This window comes from Salvia hispanica, chromosome 6 (genome assembly GCF_029641045.1).
Source record: "Salvia hispanica isolate PSC_SH4W2 chromosome 6, Shi_PSC_v1, whole genome shotgun sequence".
NCBI lineage: Eukaryota > Viridiplantae > Streptophyta > Magnoliopsida > Lamiales > Lamiaceae > Salvia > Salvia hispanica.
In genome coordinates, this window is record NC_142697.1 from 27,138,800 (window position 1) to 27,159,573 (window position 20,774).

Here is a 20,774-nt window from a genome sequence, read left to right on the forward strand (position 1 = left end):
TATTTCTTTTATAAAATATTAATTTGTCAGTATAAGCAGGAAAAACATTTGACCATATGGTATCAAATTTTTGAATCACCCAATTTGTGTCGACCCAGATTCATCAATATCTTAACTAATGTATAGCAATAGCTGTGAGGAAGGTGAATGAAAATGCATGATGGTACTTGTGTTTATCTTTTTGTAACATCAACTTTTAATCTATTTTCTTACACATGTCAATTTTATATCTTTTTTCTTTCTTTTTGTCATTTTATCATGCACTTCAACTTTCTTTACGTTGTAATCAACTACTATTGTCATTATAATCATACTAATTTATCTTTAATGTTAAAATAAATATTCATTAACATATGTTAATAATTCTTACTAAGGTTTGATTACTTAAATATAAAAAACAAATATATCTAATGGAAACTTGAATATAAATGAATTTGTTATTTTTGGATTTATTTTATAAACTGTCACTAATCTAGATCCTAATTATTTTTTTATAGTACATCTTCACTTAATTTTTAAATTCGGAAAGATATTCACTATCCTTGATTCTAGGATTGAGAAATGTTTGTTATTGGAATGAATATTTATAGGGCAACTTCTAGTTGAGTTTTGGCTCTTAAAATTTAAATTTTAAATTTTTAGCTCTGAAAAATGATCAAATTTTCCTCCCATTGTTTTGGAGGGAAAGAAAACCTGCTCTTTTTTTAAAGGGGAAAACCTGCTCTTTTTTTAGGGGGGAAATTCCTCCCATTATTTTGTGGTGAAAACTTGCTCTATTTTTTAGGGGGGGAATACCTACTCTTTTTTTTAGGTGGGAAATCCTTGTTATGTAGAAGTCACGCTCATTATTTTTGGGAAAAAACCTTGTTATGTAAAATTGGTTTTGTATCTATATTCAAAAGTTGATGCGTAGCAATAGTTATGAGGAAAGGTGAATGAAAATGTATGATGGTACTACTATTTGTCTTTTTTGTCACATCAACATTCAATCTTTTCTTACACATGTCAACTCTATGTCTTTTTTATTTTACATGTGTCAACTTTTTGTCATTTTATCACACACTTCAACTTTCTTTACGTAGTAATCAACAACTATTGTCATACTCCTAAAACAAAATAAATACTCCACATGATTACATAACATGATACATATATGATTAGTATTTAATCAGCTCAGTCCACTAACTATATTCTACTACGTAATTTAAACCTAATTTTATCTATCTGCAACGCTGCTATCTTCTTTCCCTTCTCTTTTTTTTTCATTTTCTTCTCTGGCTTTGCATCTCAAAATTTTATTCCCAAGTACTTCAACCATCAACAACTCTCCAGGTAAATCCTTGCTTCCATTTGGAGGCGAAATCTACCCCCAAAGATGAGTTTTGCATCATTGTTGCCCTGCGTTTCAATGAACAATAAGTTAGAGAGAAGAAATTGTAGGGAGATAAAAAAAGTCACTCTAAGAATATAGAGAGAAAAATAAGAACCTGGGATTGAGAAACGCTTATTATTTGTCCTATAATTTATAGGGCAAATTGTATTGGAAATAAGAGATAAAGTTTCTCTACTTTCTTTGTTGTGCAGTGTGCTTAAGATGTTGAAAGAAATTTGTCTATGTTTCTTTATTGATTTATGCAGTGTAAATGTAATAGGTAGAATTATAAATAAATACAATAATATAAGGAAGTAACAAACCAAAAAATAATAAAAGTGAAGCAATGTAAAATAGAAAATTGTTAGGTAGTGTTCACAAACCTTAATTATTTGCAAATACACATAATACTCCATGCATGCAGTCTTTTTGACGTTAACATTAAAATGATTATCATAATTTATTCACCAAATGATTTCCACCTTACAAATTTATTTTATTTCATATTTTATAAAAGATGAAAAGACATAAAAGATTGAAAACATTCATTTCCAGACATTGAGGATTGTGCAAAGAGTGCAAGTTGCTTCCCATTTTCAAAGAGAAAAGATTGAAAAAAGATTTCAACAATCAATAATTAGTGTAGTATAATATTAATAGGTACTAATATATACATTTTCGCCCCCAACTTAATGAGTTCATGTGTTTAAATTGTGAGATATACTCCCTTGTGACATTGAAGATGACTCACTTTCTTTTTAGTTTGTCCCAACCAAGATAACTAATTACTAAAAATGGAACAATCCTATCTTTATTTTATTTTCTCTCTCTTACTTTGCTCTCTACATGTCACACACAAAATAAAATTACATAAAATTATCAATTTTTATCATGCAATAATAAATATTTCATGCAATAATATTATTACAAAAAATTAATAAAAATAAATATATAATGGTGTGGTTGGATAGACACAAATAAATCATAAAAAAAATGTATAGTTGAGTGGGTTAAATATTGAGCCTATCTTAAAATATTATAATTATTATTTTGCTACATAATTCAATCCTAGAACTTATCATATCTGAATCCTAGATTGTACTCGTTTTAAGATATGTCAATTGTAAGATCTCACAATTCAATTCTAAATTGTATCTTGATATTATTTTATGTAGGAAACCGAACATCATCATAGTAAATAAGTCATCGAATAATGACACATTGTAGTTTATAACTTATCACATCTAAATCAATACATCACATTTTATGAGATCTTACTATTGGATGATTCACTTTTGTTTTTAGCTTGTCCCAACCAAAATGACTCATTACTAAAAAATAGAAATACTTCTATCTTTATTTTATTCTCTCTCTCTTACTTTACTCTCTTCACTTCACGCACGAAATAAAATTACATAAAAATATCAATTATTATTATGCAATAATGTAATAATATTATTATAAAATTAATAAAAATAAATATATAATGGTGTGGTTGGATAGTCACTGATAAATCATAAAAAAATGTATAGTTGAGTTGGTTAAATATTCAACATATCTTAAAATATTATAATTTATTATTTTGGGTTCTCTTATACATATATGATACAAAAAGTAATTGTCCATTGTACAAAACAAAAGCTTGATTGATCAATCAAACACACTAAAAAAAAGTCCAAAAGTTACATCAATTATATAGCTTCTTTTAAAAGCTTTGCATAAAACCTAAATAAAATGCAAAAGTATAAATTGAACCAAATTGATTAAATTTATATACTCCATATATCAATACGTGGAACGATTTTTAATTTATATGACCACACCTGATATAAAGTACATAACATTAGACTAAGGTAACAAATTTTTACTTTGTATTCTTAATTAATTTTTGACAAAATTCAATAAACCATTCAAACGATTAAAATCTAAGAAATAGTTGGATAAATACCATCGTTATGACCTATTTAATATATTCTTTTTTTGGAAAACTACTTGTTTGATAATACTAATATCTAAGTAATGTTTTTAAGACGGCTAATTAATACTAATATCTTTCATTTAAATTTCATTTCAGTAATTATTTTATTTTAAAATGGTAGTTGAGATTTATTTGTGATTGGATTTTGTAGCAGTGTGTTTCGAGGACTAATACTATTTAAGATAAAAACAAAGATTAAAGAATGTTTAAAAGAATAAAATATTATTTTGTGAATGACAAATGTTTTTTCTATATAGCAGGGTTTGGTAATTATATTTCGAAATGATAATCATACTATATTATTTTTTTTAGTTTTGTTCTATTCAAAGCATGAAAATGATGAAAAAGAAAGAAAGAAAATGTCCTATGTTTAATGCTTAAAATTACCAAAATAAAATAAAACTGAAAGATATTAAAATTAATTACCCATAAAAAAATATCCTATAAAAATAATTAACAAAGAAAGTAAAATTAAAGCTGACAAAGTGACAAGTATCACAATAAATAAACAATAAATCTATATAACCAAATTTTGTACAACCAAAATCTAGTTTATTTGAAAAAAAATAGATTTATTTATGCATTTAATTAAAATATTTAGATACATATATTACATGGAAAATGTATAATATTGTGGTCATATATTTATGATTTTTGTATAATTTTTTTTATTTTTTTAGAACTATAAATGTAATTAGTACATACTTTAATTCAAATTTTAAAAATAATAGAAAGAAAATTTAAATATAAATATAAAAAATGAGTTTAAAGGCTAATAAGTCTTTTTAACTTATCCACTTACCATATTTTAATATATAATTAATAATCAAATTATTAATATAATCTTATTTTGGTTGTACAAAATTTAGCTGTTTATCATTACTCAAATGCAATGATGACTTTACAATAGTCCTAGGACATACCTATTATTTCTACCTATTTACTTTTACAATTTCCTTTCAATTGGTAATCTCTTCATCTTCACATAGACATTCTCTCTCACATACACAAATCTATGGGCTGCCATGGCGGAGAACTGAGGCTGGCTACGCTTGTTCCGTCAGTGGACTTGTTTTCTTTTGTTCCATGAACAAATTGGCTATCACATTACCTCACATCAATTCAGCAGAAGTAGCATCGAAACATTAATAAATAAATAAATAAAGGCTTCAAAAGGGGAGAAATCTAGCATCAAAATTACACGTTTTTCCTTCTGATTTTTCCCTTGCCGTGGGACTTTTTCTTGACAATCTTAATCTTCTTCTTGAGCTTGTTTCCAATAGGTTTGAGGAATTTGGAACTCTGATTATCATCCGCAGCAGTCTCGACTTCCATGGCGGCGATAGAGACGGAGGCATCGTCGTCGGCGCGGGTGGGTTTAACTGGGAGCTTGGGAGCGGCGAGGGCGGCCTCCTGGATGGCTAGCTTGGCGGCGTCCTTCTTGTCGTTAATCGGCTCAACCATCTCCCTCCTAATCGACCTCAGCCTCTTCTCCCTCTTCGATCTAATCGATTTTCCCATTGCTTCGGCGGCGCCCAAATTTGCTGCTCAATAAAATATTTGCACAGCCATAGTGAGCTTTGATAGAAAGTATACTCTAGCAGTTAGAGCATGAACTGTATGTATTATGTTTTCATGTTTACAAATTTATGTATGGTTTTTCAAAAATGAACTTGTATTGCTGTTGTCTTCTTCTTATTCTGAAATCTGATTCTGTTTTGTGTTGATCTATGTCGTGTAAATGTAATAGCTAGAATCATAAAAAACAAATACAACAATAAACACAAATAACTAACTAAAAAAATACAAAGTGAAGCAATGTAAAAAGGAAAAATGTTAATTAAAGCTAACGTACCTTAATAATCTGCAAAATAAACACAAACTAAAAATCAATAAAGAGTTAAGCTATGTAAAAAAGAAAAATATTAGATAACATTCATATATCTTAAATATTTGCAAAATATAAATAAAAAATGTTGATAATATTCACATACCTTAAATATCTGCAAAATATAAATGGTGAAAATAAGCAGTGAAATATTAAAATAAAAAAAAATAAAAAGATGAAGAAAGATATGAAAGCAAATGTAAAGAGTGAGAGAAGAACCTGCAATTTATGAATGTGTGTTGTTGCCACTGATATTTATAGAGCAACTTTCTAAATAACTCATGGGTTTTAAATTTTAAATTACAATTTTTTTTTACTCTAAAATGAACTGATTTCCTCCCATTTTTTTGGCTCCAAGAAACCCCTCCATTTTGGAGGGAGGAAAACCCACATTATTTTTGGGAGGGAAAACCTACTTTTTATTTAGGTGGGAAAACGTTCTCATGTTATGGGTTTCATATGCATACAAATTGTAAATTGTGTATATATAAATGATGTGATGTTTAGTCAGTTTTACAATTAAAAATGATCCTATTAACTATAGGTTTTAATGCATGATGTTGGTGGAGTCATTTTAACTTTTGGTCAAAGAATGGAAGTGTGAGTTGCCTCTACCACTTGCAAAATTCTCCCCAAATCAAAAATTTGAAAACAGGGGGGAATTCCCTTTGATTTCCCCCAAAAAAAAACTGAGCTTTTAGAGCATCCGCAATGGTGCTTAGGCCAGCCATAGGCCAGCAATAGGTCAGCCATTCTCTCCCCTGCCACGTCAGCAACACTAAAAAATCCACCTGCCACATCAGATTTAGACCAGCCATAGACCAGCCGCAATAAAAATAATTCAAAATATACTACATTTACGGAATTAAAATTACGATTAAAATACGGAATTAAATTTACGAGACATATACGGGAAAATTCATTAATTTTATTTAAATAAAAAAAAGTACATTAACTAAAAATCATAAAAATAACATAATAAAAAAAAAATCCGGGCTTCCACACACGAGCCACCTTGAATCTGTTATAGTTTGCCGCTAGTTGTTGTTGTCCATCGCTAGATGTTGCTCTTGTACTGAAATTTAGAGATAGAGAAAATCGCGTTTATATAGTTTTTCAAAAATTAAAAAAAAAATTAAATTTTTTTTTTAAAAAAAGAATTAAAAAAAATTAAAAAAAAGAATTAAAAAAAAAAAACAAAATTCGGCGCTGGCCGATCAGGCCGCCACAATGGCGGCCAGCGCCGAGCGATCGGCCAGCCCACGCCGATCGGCTCGCCGATTTCGCGCTGGCCGACTCCAATGGTTCGGCTAGCCGATCGGCCAGCGCGACGAATCGGCTAGCCGGTCGCTAGCCGACCATTGCGGATGCTCTTAATGATAGTATAGATAGATAAGTTCATTGATTTTACCTCCACAGATGCTGGTAGGGCTTCACCGGATCCTCTCAAAGAATATTGTGGAGCCTAAATTCCATGATTATCAGCTCTATATATCTGCTTGTTTGAGTGTTTAATTTCTTGTTAATTTACTGCTATAATAATAGAAACTTCTGATGCTTCAAATAAATGTGACAGATAAGTTTTCTTTGTTGGTTCTTTTCCGAATCACGAAAGAAGAGTCGAACCGCATATTAGGTAGATGGTATATATTTGGAGTTCGTAATCATTCATAATGTTGAAATACATCCTCTTATTCTCCAATTCTCTCTCCTCTAAAAAATTATTTTTAACATTATTTGGTTTTTGATATTTTGTAAAAATAAATATGAAAAAGTTCTTTGCTTCAAAAAAGAAATAACTTGACACAACGGAAAGAGTAATATAATTCATGTTTTAATATTTCATTTATTTTTAAAAGAATCACAATTAATTTGAAAACCTCCTCCTATATGTATAACTCTATTTTTTTACTTTTAAACTAGTTTCACACCCTTGTATATGGATACATGGATTAAGATATTTTTTAACATTGATATATATAAGTTAATAAATTAATTAAATGAAATTAAAAATATAATAAATATGAAACAATTTAATCACAAATTATAATGTTCCAATATTGATGCCACAATCTGTTGAGAAGGAGTCCACTGCTCACTCCGGAAAAAGGCCGTCACACCTGCAGCCGGTGGCTCTTAATAAGCCCTTTAGTAGTATCTTCCCCATTATGGGGCTAGATCGATCCCATCGCTAGACCATTATGGTAAAAAAAAAAAAATCATTAAATTTACGTTTAGAGTTGTTGCTGATTTCACAACCGTAGTTTAAGTTATGAGGTATGGTATGTAAGTTTTATGTCTCACATATGTGACATGTGATAGAATCCTAAATAGAATTGGATTTTTGGTATAATACATATAATTGGTATAAGACACATTTTTCCCTAATTAATTTACTATCAATTAATTATCGTATTAATTGGAATGAAAAGGGACGATCAATTAGCTATAATATGTTCTCTAAATTATTAGTTGATCACTAATATATACAGTACATTTCCTTTTCTATAGTAATTCCAATATGGAAAAGGGCGTATACATGTAGTTGTTCAAATTAGAGCACATATATATAAATGGCAATGATTACAATTAAATTATAACCAATTGGTAATACGATTGATTTAGGAATTATATTCCTATAATTATGATCAATATATTACAATATTAATGTAAAGAATCGTCCATATTATTACATGGCCTCTTTGATGGAAAGGGCTTTTAGGGTTTGATAATTAGGGTTTGTCCTCTCTCTGCCTATAAATACAAGTGTGGGATCCCATCAAATCACACACATTACAGAGAACACATAAATGAGGGAAAGAGAGAGAAACAAATCCTTGGAGTTGCGCCACTACGCCGGAAAAGGTTCAAGGAAATCGTCTCCTCCTTCCTCAATCGCTTCCGCTATGGATCGCCAAGGTATATCTCGATCCTATTATGCTTATGGTTTACGTGAAATACATGTAGTTCGAAAATCTTACTTTATTTATATTCAATTATGTATTCTTAAATATATTATGATAAATAATGTCCAACATGGTATACATACACTATACACACTGTGGATACTGTGCATAAATTTTGATCCCTTTCACTTAAATACCTTGATTTCAGTGATCAGCTACCTCTTTTGGTAGTGAAAGCAAATCCCATTTGTAAAAGTGAAAATAAAAGGGAATTTCAAATCTGTTTAAGCCCACACTTAATGATGCCATTATTATTCCCATAATTTGCAACAACAAAATCTGAAATCACGAAAAAAGGAAAATAAAAGTTAAATTCTTTTTCCATGAAATGAAGAAGGGAAACCGAAATTTTAGAAAGAAAATAAACCAAAGGAGAAAAGAAAGAAAAATGAAAAACAAAATCGATTTATTCATAAAAGAGGAGAGAGAAGTATTTTAAGTTTTAAACTTTTAATCATTATAATTTTACATATCAATCCGATTTTTTTATAAAATATAGTATCACATACTTATTAATTACGAATAAAAAAAATTCAGTTACAGACTTCAAACTGATTTTAAATTGACATTATTCTGATTTTCACATAAGTAATATAACTGACAGAAAAAAGAAAACATGAAGGTAACAAAATTATTAAAAGTAAATACGAAAATCATCGTGAAAAGTATATACTAATACCATTATCGAAACTATAAATGAAAATTGTGTCCACAATTACTGAAAATAATATTAAGAAAATCATAGTGGAAAGATAAATTATTAATTAATGACCAAAAATGCGGTGAACGTGGATCGAACACGTGACCTTCAGATCTTCAGTCTGACGCTCTCCCAACTGAGCTATCCCCGCATGTTGTTTAAATCGAAAACTATTTTTAATTATATCTCATGTTATATCATTTTAAATGATTCTATATATATAGTATATTATCATAATTTGTGAAGTTTGTAATAAATGCATAAACGTTCTTGTGTATGTTCCATAATATTAACCACAATTTTGTTTTTATGAAATGTATAATCATCAATAGATAAAGAATTCCTAAATCATACACGAGAGCCAATTTTTCTTTAGGATTGGCGGAAAACGCTATAGCCGCTATTCCGATTTGGATAATTAATTTGGGAAATGAAGAAGACATCAAACAATATAGGTCTGAAATTTGTATAATTTAGTTTCTAAAGTTACATTATAGTAAAAAAAGATCCCCGTTTCCTCATTATTCGATCACTTACTATTCTATATAAGTACAAAAATATGAAGCTATACCTTCACTCGATCAGCATGATACACGATTAATTGTTAATTTCAACATCAATCGAAACTTGATCGTATAATCAATTAATTGCCCACAAAAATCGAAGACCACACATACATATCTTATTTGATACAAACAAGAATGTAATTACTACAATCTCAAATTGTTGGACCATCCCCTGTCTATTTCAAATATTTGTCATGTGCATAAAACTTAAAGTCGTGGATATATCCAATAACGAAATAACGAAAGTTATGTGACAACACAAATTATTTGGTAGTATAACTGAGGGGACCAAAATTAAATATATATAGTCACAAAGAGGACCAAATTGCTGATAATGAAATTATGAAAACCATCTTTATGTATCCGCCCAATTATATATATGATACATCATCCACACAAATTCAAAATCAAATACCCCAAAGTATTTTACTAAATACAATTTAATTTAAATTTTTTTAGTTAAATTATATTCACCATTACCAGAGTGTTACTAAATAAGGACGATGTATTTGGTTAAAGTGTTGACTAGATATCAATATTAATAACTAATGTTCACTTTCAACTTTTAATCAGTTAGATTTTAAACAATTAACTATTTGTTTAATTAATTGAGTCTTAATAATATATACCAACTAGAGGTTAAATTAATCCCAATCAATTCATTATCGGTTCAACATCACAAGAAATTAGACTATATAGACTCCATAAAGGATCATAAAAATCAAAAGTGAATCATGCTTACTAATGACGAATATGATATCAACATAAACAACAATTATGTCACACCACTTTTCCTAATTTGACTTGATCAGGAATGTACTCGATCGTCAAATAATTAATCTAGTTTAGGACCACTTTGGTCTGTATCAAGCATTTTGATTTAGAAAGATATACATAAAGATTGAAAAGGGAACCCTTAATTGTTTATTCTCGACCCGTGAATAGTTGTGAAAGAGACAAAAAAGAATATATTATTTCAAAATTGAAAAGTTCATTTTCAATCTAATTAAAAAACAAATTAGGTTAACAACTTTGCCATTGGTCCGACAAGTAATTGATTAAGAAACCCTTTTCTAGATAAGTGACACCTTTTTATATCGACCGAACTACAAAATTAGCCCCTATGTATAGTTAATCGAACGTTGAAGGTACTCATATTTCATAAAATGCACCAGACGCCTCTACGTATAGGTATAATATCATTTGAAGTCCATCTTCCCTATTTACGGTCTTTCATGCCCTTCTCATCCTCAATTTATTTCCAAAATGCCACTCCAAGGGCATTAATGTCTTTCCATTATTTCACATATTCCTAGTATAAATTAGTTTTAAAAGAATGTGGGAAAAATAACTTTTATATATTATTAGTATACTTTAATATTTTTTAGTATTTCTTAAAGAAAAATAATTGGAGAATTAAATATATTTAATTACCATTAAAACATTCGATAATAATACGTGTATTATAATTACTAGTATAATTTATTAGTATTATGTTTATATATATATAAGAGTGAATATATATATATATATAGGGGTGCGTTAGGCTCCTTTGTACTCTAAGTGTCCTATTTCCTTCTTAATCTCAGCCCTTGGATCCTTGAATTGGATGGTTGTGATCAATGCATTATTAGTCTATAATGTTGCATTATTAGCCGTTGTGCATTATTAGAATGAAAATGTGCATTATTAAATGACACGTGACATTAATCTAACCGTCAGATGACAAAATCGTGGGGCTAGGATTAAGAAGGAAAAAGGACAAAAGATATGAAAAGGATTTGAATACATCCCTATATATATATATATATATATATATATATATATATATAGGGGAGCACTAGGGTGCCCCCTTATTTAGAGTCACAACGTACATCCAATCTGGTGCTGCCATGTGGCACAAAACATGCAATATTTTAAACACAAAAATGCAATCTAGTTGTATATGCATTTTCGCAGATTGCATTTTTGTTGTATGTAAATTGCATTTTATAGTGTTGAGTTTTGCATTTTCACATAAATTGCATTTTTTATTGTTAAGTTTTGCATTTTCACATATAAAAATGCAATCCGTCTATATATAAAATGCAATTTAAACAGTCAATATCTAAAATGCAAAACTTAACAATAAAAAATGCAATCTGCATATAACAAAAATGCAATCTGCCGAAATTCATTTATAGCTTCTACAACTGTGTATTGCATTTTTCTGTATACAATATTGCATTTTTCGTGCCATTTAGCAGCACGTGGTTGGATGTACGTTGTAACTTTAAAATTAGTTGCTATACTAGTACACCCCTATATATATATATATATATATATATAATATCATTTGAAGTCCATCTTCCCTATTTACGGTCTTTCATGCCCTTCTCATCCTCAATTTATTTCCAAAATGCCACTCCAAGGGCATTAATGTCTTTCCATTATTTCACATATTCCTAGTATAAATTAGTTTTAAAAGAGTGTGGGAAAAATAATTTTTATATATTATTAGTATACTTTAATATTTGTTAGTATTTCTTAAAGAAAAATAATTGGAGAATTAAATATATTTAATTACCATTAAAACATTCGATAATAATACGTGTATTATAATTACTAGTATAATTTATTAGTATTATGTTTATATAAAAATTAATGTTTTAATAATTTATTTTACAATATTCATAAATTTAAATTTATTTATATTAATGAAATGTAATGATGAAATATTAGAAAGACTAAAATGTCCTTAGTGGCATTTTGGAAAAAAAATGAGGGTGAGAAGGGCATGGAACACCGTAAATAATGAAAAAGGACTTCAAATGATATTATACTCATACGTAGAGGTGTCTGGTGCATTTTTTGAAACACGGATACCTCCAGCGTTCGATTAGCCATACATAGAAGCTAATTTTGTAGTTCACTCTTATATATATATAATATATATATATATATATATATATATATTAATTAATTATATATATATATATACAATTTTTTTTAAAAAAAGTAGTATATACTACATTCTTTACTATATATTTATGACATATATGGAATATTTATCGCTCCTTCCGTCCTATAAAAATATGTGCACTTTCCATTTTCATCGGTTCCACAAAAATATGTGCATTCCATTTTTGGAAAGTTATATCAATTTAATAATGTATGTCCCACTATCCGCTAACACTAATTTAACTACCATTCTCCTCCTCTCTCTTACATTTTAATATACCATTCTCCTCATCTCTCTTATTTTACCAATTTTGTCTTAATTCTTGTGTCATAGTCATTGCCCATATTTTCATGGGACGGAGGGAGTATTAAAAAAATATTTAATGATAGACTAAAATGTAATAGTATTAAGTACTCTCTGCGTCTCAGCTAAGATGATACATTTCTTGGCCAACACGGAGTTTTAGGAATTATTGGTTAAAGTGTTTAATTGGAGAACGAAATGGTGGATGTAAATATTAAAGTAGAGAGATAAAGAAAGATGAATATTTTAATATGAGTGTGAAAAATTGGTTGGATGTATTAATTGGAGAGAAAAAGTTTCCAAAAAGGAAAAATGTCTCATCTTAGTTGAAACAAATTAAAAATGAAAACGTGTCATTTTAAGCGGGACGGAGGGAGTAACGTAATGGTTTACTAAACTTATATTAATAACAATGATCCCATTTAATTATTTGGAGGAAGGAGACAATATATATATCACCAATGAAATTATTATATACTGTTTTATACTTTTGTTATATGACCAGGCTGTGAGATTTTTATTTGCCTAATATTATTTTATGATACTATTGTTTTATCAACCAATAATTTTTCTCTAGGCAGCAAATAATTGCATATGACAAACTTCAACTAACAATCATATATCTCTATTCCCTACAAATCAAATCGATCATATTTCAAAACCAAAACCACTTTCAAATAACTAAAAACAAACATATCCCATCCATGGGTTCTCTTGCAAATCAAACACTCCCCACGATAGCCTTCTCATCCCAAAATCTTGAAGTAGGATCATCTTCTTGGCTTTCCACAAGCAAACAAGTGGTTCTTGCACTAGAAGAATTCGGTTGTTTCATCGCCACTTACACCAACTTCTCCCCCCAACTCCACCATGCCATCTTCCAAGCTTCCGAGGAGCTCTTCGATCTCCCAACTCCTGTCAAAATGCTCAACACTTCCGACACACCTTCTCACGGCTATGTCGGCCAAGAGCCCATCGTTCCACTCTACGAAGGGCTAGGGATCGAAAACTCCACCACCGAACAAGGCATGGAACGCTTCACTAGTCTCCTATGGCCTTCCGGAAATGAAACTTTCCGGTAACTAATTTTTTAGGGGTTTGTTAATTTTTTTTAGGGTTTTATTAGGGTTTTTAGGGTTTTTTTTCCCCAATTCTTTGGTTGATTTTGATCTTTGTGTGCAGTGAAGCAGCCTTTGAATACTCTAAGGTTGTGGCGGAATTGGATAAGGTGGTGATGACGATGGTGTCGGAGGTTTATGGGATAAGGAATGCATATGAATCGTTAGTCGAAGCGACGTCGTATCTTCTCCGTTTCATAAAGTATCTTGCTCCGGTGGGAGATGAGGCTGGTTTAGGGATTGTCCCTCACACTGACAAGAGCTTCACCTCCATTCTTCACCAGCGCCAAGTGAAGGGACTCCAAATTATGACAAAAACCGGCGATTGGGTCGGTGTCGATCCCTCGCCGTCGGCTTTTGTTGTCATGGCCGGCGACGCTTGTATGGTATGCATATAGGAAAAAAAAATATATGTCACATCGATAACGACTATATAAGTTTTATGGGCTACAGAACCCACTTGCGGACACAAGTGGGCCCGACAAGGGCCTTAAGCCCCTACCCAAAATATATTATTCTTATGCTGTTAAATATTTTTATAATTTTGTGTAAATTATTTTATAAAAACCCATATAATCAAATTGCATCATAAAAAAATTATACTTTCATATTTGGAATACAAAATATAGATTACGTGGCCCCTGTGGTTTAACTTACATTGGATGATCTTGTTTTATGGTAGGGATTCACAAATGGAAGAATAGAGCCTTCATATCATAGAGTGATGATTGAAGGGAGTGAAGAAAGGTATTCACTTGGGGTGTTTACTTTTATTAGGGATGTGGTAATACAAGTGCCGGAAGAGCTAGTTGATGAAGATCATCCTTTGCAATTTAAGCCTTTTGACAACTACAAATATATCCATTTTTATTACACCGAGGAAGGAAGGAGATCAAAGTGTCCAATTAGGGCTTATTGTGGAGTTTGAGATGCAATTTCATATTATAATTATGCTTACTATCTAGTGTGGTTTGTACTTTGTATGTTAATTAAAACTTATTTACCTCTCGTTAATTTGAATAAAGTTTTTGTGTGATTCAATATTTTTTCTACCCTCAAGTCAATTCCATTTCTTCATTACTAATTTAATAGTGATGAACTAATTCATGGTTATAATCAATTACTACAAGATTACAACTAATAGCTTATGACCTTTACTATTTATGATATCAATCTAATTTAATTTAATTTACTTGTTTTATTTGTCATCAAAAATTTTGTAGCATTTATTTGATTTATTTCTATGGTAGACTCATCGAAAAATGATAAGACTAACATAAAAATCCAGAAAAAAAACAATAGCAAAATCTCAACAAAGGAAAACCCAAACACAACCCTGACAACTTAATTAATTAATATATATATATAACACACACAAACCAATAACAAAAAATACTGCAACAAAATCAAACTCTGGGGGACCTAACATCGCAGAAACAAAAGCAAAAGCTAGAAAAGGCATAGGGACCGTGACAACATATCTAGTAACAATCTTCACACCAATATCTGATATCACTAACTTGATCATTCGAAAATTCCATTTGCTGAAGGGAAATTTGAATACCAGGTTCTAATCCACAATTGTGGTAATTTAAAAAAAAATAAACAAATTAAATATTTATTGTAAATCTTACTCCATTATCTTATACTAACTTATTTTAGAACAAACTTACCAATAATATATTTATATTAGTTGATTCAATAATTTACGTGGACCAAACTAAACCTACCAAATACCAATAGAAATAAATAATTAACGTATCAAAATATTTTTTTATTATAATATTGAAGGAAGATTGCATAATCGCTACTCGACATTGAGATGGTCCTGCATGTGACTCACCATATTTATGAAATTATTATCAAGATGGAGACTTATTCGACGTTTTTCATGATGTTTTTGGAACATTTAATCTTCTTTCTTACTGATATTAATGTCAATTATTATCAAGTGAAATAAAGTTATAACTCGTCGCATTCAGTTGGACGCTGCTTGATTGAAGACTGAGATCTAATAAGCATTTTTTTTTATATCAACGTTTGAAATTTGATTCGCAACATCCAAAAAATGTCGAAATTTTATTAATCAGCGATTAAATCTATAATAGAAAAGTTGATTTAGACAAGGTTTATATTTAGTGTACAATAGAAATATATATATTAATTTCACCATAAATTTGAGATCATTAATTTGTGTTCTTTTGTATGGAAAGCTACCTTAATTCTTTAAGAAATCTTTCTGGACCACTGTTTAAACTACTTATTAATCTTAGTATTTCATTTACGTATAGTGATCGCTCATTAATATATTAGTGATATGTAAATCGAACCCTGTCGATCTAATTCAATTTCTTACCATTAATGATTTCATATGGTTCTTTTTATACTCAATATATTATTTAGAGTATACCGACCATTTTACACTAAACTCAAACTAATACTCAAACTAATATTAGTGTAAATATCACATGAAATAGTGATTTTATTCGTATTTCAGTCGGTCATAAATAGCCTTTAGTTGGTCATGCAATAGAAATTATTGATAACCCTTATTGAAACATCATATCTTAAATATCTATTTTGCACTAAAACTCGTAAAAATCTCACGTATCAAACATGTCCACCATAAAATCCCACACAACTCAGCTTGCACATCGAGCATTGCCCCAACACGAGGTCTGATCTTATATATAATTCCATCGATTAAAAAATGTAAAAAATCATGAAATTAAATATTTTATATCAAACAAAAATTAAAACTAGTTGTCATATAATGGTTTTATCTAGCCATATAAATAGTTGTAGTATCAAGAAGCATGGCACTCAACTCAATCAATAGAAATTTACAAAAATAATCAAAATCAGTAAAAATTTCTTTAGATGGATTCCCCCTCCCAATCTCAGCTCCCCACAATCAAATTCAAGTTGAAGAATTTGAAAAATGGAAGCACAGATTCGTTCAATTCGACCTCGGATTCAGTCCGTGCGGCTCTGGAGACGTACGGGTGCTTCGTGATCGAGTACGAGGAGATGAGTCCACAGCTGTACGAGGCGATGTACGGGCTTTCGGAGGAACTGTTCCGCCTCCCCATTGAAACTAAACGCAACCACACTTCTCAACTTCCAGGTTTCGGCTATGGCGGAAATTATGCTGCGATGCCTCTCTTTGAATATTTCGGCATCGAACATGCTCAAACTGATCTCGAATCAATGAGAAAGTTCACCGGCTTGTTCTGGCCCGACGGCAACCACTACTTTTGGTATGTTACCTTTCCAAATGCTAAATATACACGAGTCATCTATTGTGACACTTTTCAATTTCACTATAGATATTTAACCAATTTATATATAGTTTAAATGTCACATTAGATGCTGTGCATTATCAATTGTGACATTTTTGAAGCGTCAAAATACATATTTTACCTATTGTGATCAAATTTGAAAGTGTAATAGTAATAGTATTTTACCTATTGTGATCAAATTTGAAAGTGTAATAGTAATAGATAGCTTGCATGTCAGACCTCCTTTTTAGTTAAGGATTGTAGTCATAAAAATCACAAAGTTTGTCGAATTTGAAAACGATCCATGCACAAAACGAATTCTTTAGTAGTGAAACAAGTGTTTTTGCTTTTCACTGTTAAATATTTTTTTTCTTATTTTAAAGATGTCATTTTGAACATTAATTGAACAACCGAGAAAAATTAAAATTTCAAAATATTATCATAATTTTATTCATGATTAAAGTAATTACTATGCCTTTAACTAATAGAGGAATAAATAGTAGTATATTTTTGATTTGATGATATTGGAATAAAATAAGTAACCCATTATTTGTCGTCGTCGGTTTTGATGTAAAGTGAGACGCTACAGTCATACTGCAATTTGCTGTCGGAATTGTATTGGACGGTGATGAAGATGGTTACAAGCAGTTATGGATTAGAAAGATACTACAGCCCCCTTGAAACGGCGTCGTTTTATATGACACGATTGATGAGGTATCACGCCCCAGGTGAAGGCAAATCTAACATCGGCATCTTGCCTCACAGAGACAAGAGTTTCTTGTCTGTAATTGGGACTAACGAGGTACGAGGTTTGGAGATCGAAACTCGTGATGGTGACTGGATCCATTTTGAGCCAGCTCCCACAAAGTTCATCGTTGTTGTTGGTGAAGCTCTCATGGTCAGAACTCCCAATTCATTCATCCATTTATTATTACCTATATTTCTTTTTTTTATAAGCTCTCGTATTCTATAAAGAGTAAATTGTCGAGAAAATCATGAAATTTAGTCAAATTATGTGTGTCCGATAATTTTTTAAATAACTTTAAAAAATCATCAATTTTGAAATTTGTTTGCAGTTTTCTAACTATTAAACTTTTGGTGAATTGAATCAATATAACGACTAGAAAATTATACTCTATCAGTGAGTTAAACAATATCGCCTAGTCATTGAGAAAACAATACAAGTAGCATGTTTGAAAAACATTAACAACATACTGCATATAAATGACCATATTTTTCACACAGAGATAAGTGTGATCCAAAATCAACCTAATGACATTTTTCAGCTGATTACCAAACTTGAGGGATAACAAATCAAAATTTGAACAAAATTCAAGGCTGTTCTTTTAATTTACCTCTATAAATGGTCAACTAATAAGGTTTATTAATTGTTAGTTTAATTGTTGAATTGCCGTGATGTTATTTGTTCACCAAATTATATAGAATCAACAAACAATTGGAAGTGCGCATGAAACGTGAATTGTAATGTTGATTGCAGGCATGGAGCAATGGTAGGATATACTGTCCCCTTCACAAAGTGGTGGCGCGAGGAATGAAAGAAAAATATTCTATTGGTACATTTTCTTTTGTTAGGGGAATATTGGAAGTACCTCAAGAATTGGTGAATGACAAAAATCCACTCCAATTTAAACCTTTCAACCATTTGGATTTTCTTGACTACTGCCGTGAAGGGGGCCCGAAGATGTATGGAGCCATTCAAAGATACTGCGAAGAGTCGAACCGAATAGAATCCTAGATCGAACCCGCCCCCATGGAGATATGGAGACTATGTTTATAAGTTACCTTTATTGTTTTCTTTTATTAGTAGTTAAATGTAATTTAATAAGTATCTCTTTCCGGGTTTTCTAACGGTTCTTTCCCGGATCCTATCAAGAGAGTCGAACCGGTTATATATGTTCCTAGTTCATTTATTTAAAGGGTCTTTCAATGTTAAATTAAATAAGTAAAAATTAAAACTTTTCTCTTTCCTTTAAACATCTCTCCCTCTTGAACCTTCAAATCCTATTTACAAGCAATGGCTGAAAATCTTTTATTTATATACTACACCGCCGTTCAAATTATTGATTTTTCGAATGCTAGATATAGATATGAAAGTGAACTATACAAGAAAAACAATGGCTAAGGATGCTTTTGGTAATCAACTTTATAAATAAATTTAATGTCACATTCAACCCACGAAAAAAAGGGAATAAATCACCTCACGAATAGAAAAGAAAATGGGTTCTGAACCAATTAAACTCCCAATCATAGATTTCTCTAACCATAAAAATCAAACTGAAACCTGGGAATCCACGAAAGCCCAAGCCTGGCAAGCCATAGTAGAATACGGCTGCTTCGAAGCAACATTCGATCACATTCCTCTTCATCTTCAAAAATCAGTCATTCATGAAACGAAACAACTCTTCGATCTCCCTTTATCCATCAAAATTACGCAACAGGTCCAACAAACCCTTCCATGGCTACGTTGGCCAGTACTCGATAGTTCCGCTCTTGTAAACACACATTGGAAGACAATCCCTCGTTCAGGTAACCTTAGCCAAAAAAATTTCAGAGTTCAAGATTTCGAAAAAACACACATTGGAAGACACATGTGGCTTAAATCTGAATCATCTGAAAAAATACTACTATGTTTTTGAATAAAATCTTGTAAATGTATTCCCTGAAGGTTTTTTTTTTTTTCTTTTGCGTCTGCTCCTGTTTATGCGTATGTCTAAATTACCGGCAAGACTGTGGAGTCCTTCTAGGAGAAGCTGTCAGAATTGGACAAGATTGTGAGGAAAATGATTGTGGAGAGCCTTGGGTTACACAAGTACATGGATGAACACATGGATTCGTCGGATAGGCCTCGAAGCGGTGAGAGTAAGCTAGGGTTAACATCCCACACGGACAAGAACATCGTAACGATCTTGAATATTGAATATTATTCAAAATATTTAATTTATAGGGGGCGAGTGGTCGAGGTAGGCATGAAGGTCCAAAATCATTTAAAATTATTTATTTTTCATTTTCTTAATTTGTGCGAAAAAAAAATGTCTCATCTATCATGAAAGCGGAGAGAGTAGTATTTTTTTAATTTTACAGTACTATCAGAGAAAGGAATTATCATTTCAACTTATATTCGTTTTGATTTCAACTTAAAGAATCAGAGAGGAATTATCATTCTAGTTTCGTTTTGGAATTAGTACTATACTCCCTCTGTAACATCCCGCTTTTTCGAACCCTAATTTTTGTGACGTGGAAATTTCTGCATTAAATGCTTTTAATGCTATGATTATGTGGAATTAAATGACGAGTGATTTATTGCAATGTTCTTGTGACCTAATTGCGATATGGAGTTGAGTTTGAGTTGAATAGTCAAACTTGTTGAATATGTGACGTGGCCGTGGAATGGTGAAAGTCGTTGGAAAATGTGAAGTGGAGGTAAAATGCGAATATGTGAATACTTTGATGCGGGGTGAAATAATATTGTGGTGAATTATTTTCTTAAGGGATGAGTGAGAATTTAATAGGAGCATTATTTAATAAAGTGGAATTTTCGACCCCTCCTATTTATTGGAAAGAAATCCTATTTTTCTTGGATTTAATTATTGCTTGGGATAATTATCCGAATTAAATCCAAAGTCCGAATATTCCTAATTAT

General features: G+C 30.6%; 3 protein-coding genes and 1 non-coding gene across 4 annotated transcripts; 2 read left to right on the forward strand and 2 right to left on the reverse strand.

Annotated features, from left to right (window-relative positions):
- Positions 1-4,238: 4,238 nt before the first annotated feature.
- Positions 4,239-4,994, reverse strand: LOC148923440 (uncharacterized). The gene has a single exon (XM_089059889.1). The coding sequence runs from the start codon at positions 4,869-4,871 to the stop codon at positions 4,548-4,550; it is 324 nt and encodes a 107-aa protein (XP_088916015.1). The 5' UTR covers positions 4,872-4,994; the 3' UTR covers positions 4,239-4,547.
- A 3,988-nt stretch (positions 4,995-8,982) lies between these two features.
- TRNAF-GAA (transfer RNA phenylalanine (anticodon GAA)) lies at positions 8,983-9,055 on the reverse strand. Its single transcript has one exon. It is a non-coding gene; the product is annotated as a tRNA-Phe (tRNA).
- A 4,279-nt stretch (positions 9,056-13,334) lies between these two features.
- LOC125204757 (putative 2-oxoglutarate-dependent dioxygenase AOP1) lies at positions 13,335-14,873 on the forward strand. The gene is made up of 3 exons (XM_048103485.2): positions 13,335-13,792; positions 13,897-14,218; positions 14,515-14,873. Exons 1-3 carry the CDS (start codon positions 13,419-13,421, stop codon positions 14,758-14,760), a joined length of 942 nt encoding a protein of 313 aa, XP_047959442.1. The 5' UTR covers positions 13,335-13,418; the 3' UTR covers positions 14,761-14,873.
- Positions 14,874-16,649: 1,776 nt separating this feature from the next.
- LOC148923442 (deoxypodophyllotoxin synthase-like) lies at positions 16,650-19,108 on the forward strand. Its single transcript, XM_089060712.1, has 3 exons — positions 16,650-17,092; positions 17,690-18,011; positions 18,612-19,108. Exons 1-3 carry the CDS (start codon positions 16,713-16,715, stop codon positions 18,867-18,869), a joined length of 960 nt encoding a protein of 319 aa, XP_088916838.1. The 5' UTR covers positions 16,650-16,712; the 3' UTR covers positions 18,870-19,108.
- The last annotated feature ends 1,666 nt before the right edge of the window (positions 19,109-20,774 follow it).

Excerpts from the sequence above, each read along its gene's own strand:
- LOC148923440 (XM_089059889.1), bottom strand. The coding sequence starts at position 4,871 with ATGGGAAAATCGATTAGATCGAAGAGGGAGAAGAGGCTGAGGTCGATT.
- LOC125204757 (XM_048103485.2), top strand. The coding sequence starts at position 13,419 with ATGGGTTCTCTTGCAAATCAAACACTCCCCACGATAGCCTTCTCATCC. Across the intron at positions 13,793-13,896 it reads TCCGGAAATGAAACTTTCCG|TGAAGCAGCCTTTGAATACT; the intron begins GTAACTAATTTT and ends CTTTGTGTGCAG. Across the intron at positions 14,219-14,514 it reads TGGCCGGCGACGCTTGTATG|GGATTCACAAATGGAAGAAT; the intron begins GTATGCATATAG and ends GTTTTATGGTAG.
- LOC148923442 (XM_089060712.1), top strand. The coding sequence starts at position 16,713 with ATGGATTCCCCCTCCCAATCTCAGCTCCCCACAATCAAATTCAAGTTG. Across the intron at positions 17,093-17,689 it reads GACGGCAACCACTACTTTTG|TGAGACGCTACAGTCATACT; the intron begins GTATGTTACCTT and ends TTTGATGTAAAG. Across the intron at positions 18,012-18,611 it reads TTGTTGGTGAAGCTCTCATG|GCATGGAGCAATGGTAGGAT; the intron begins GTCAGAACTCCC and ends TGTTGATTGCAG.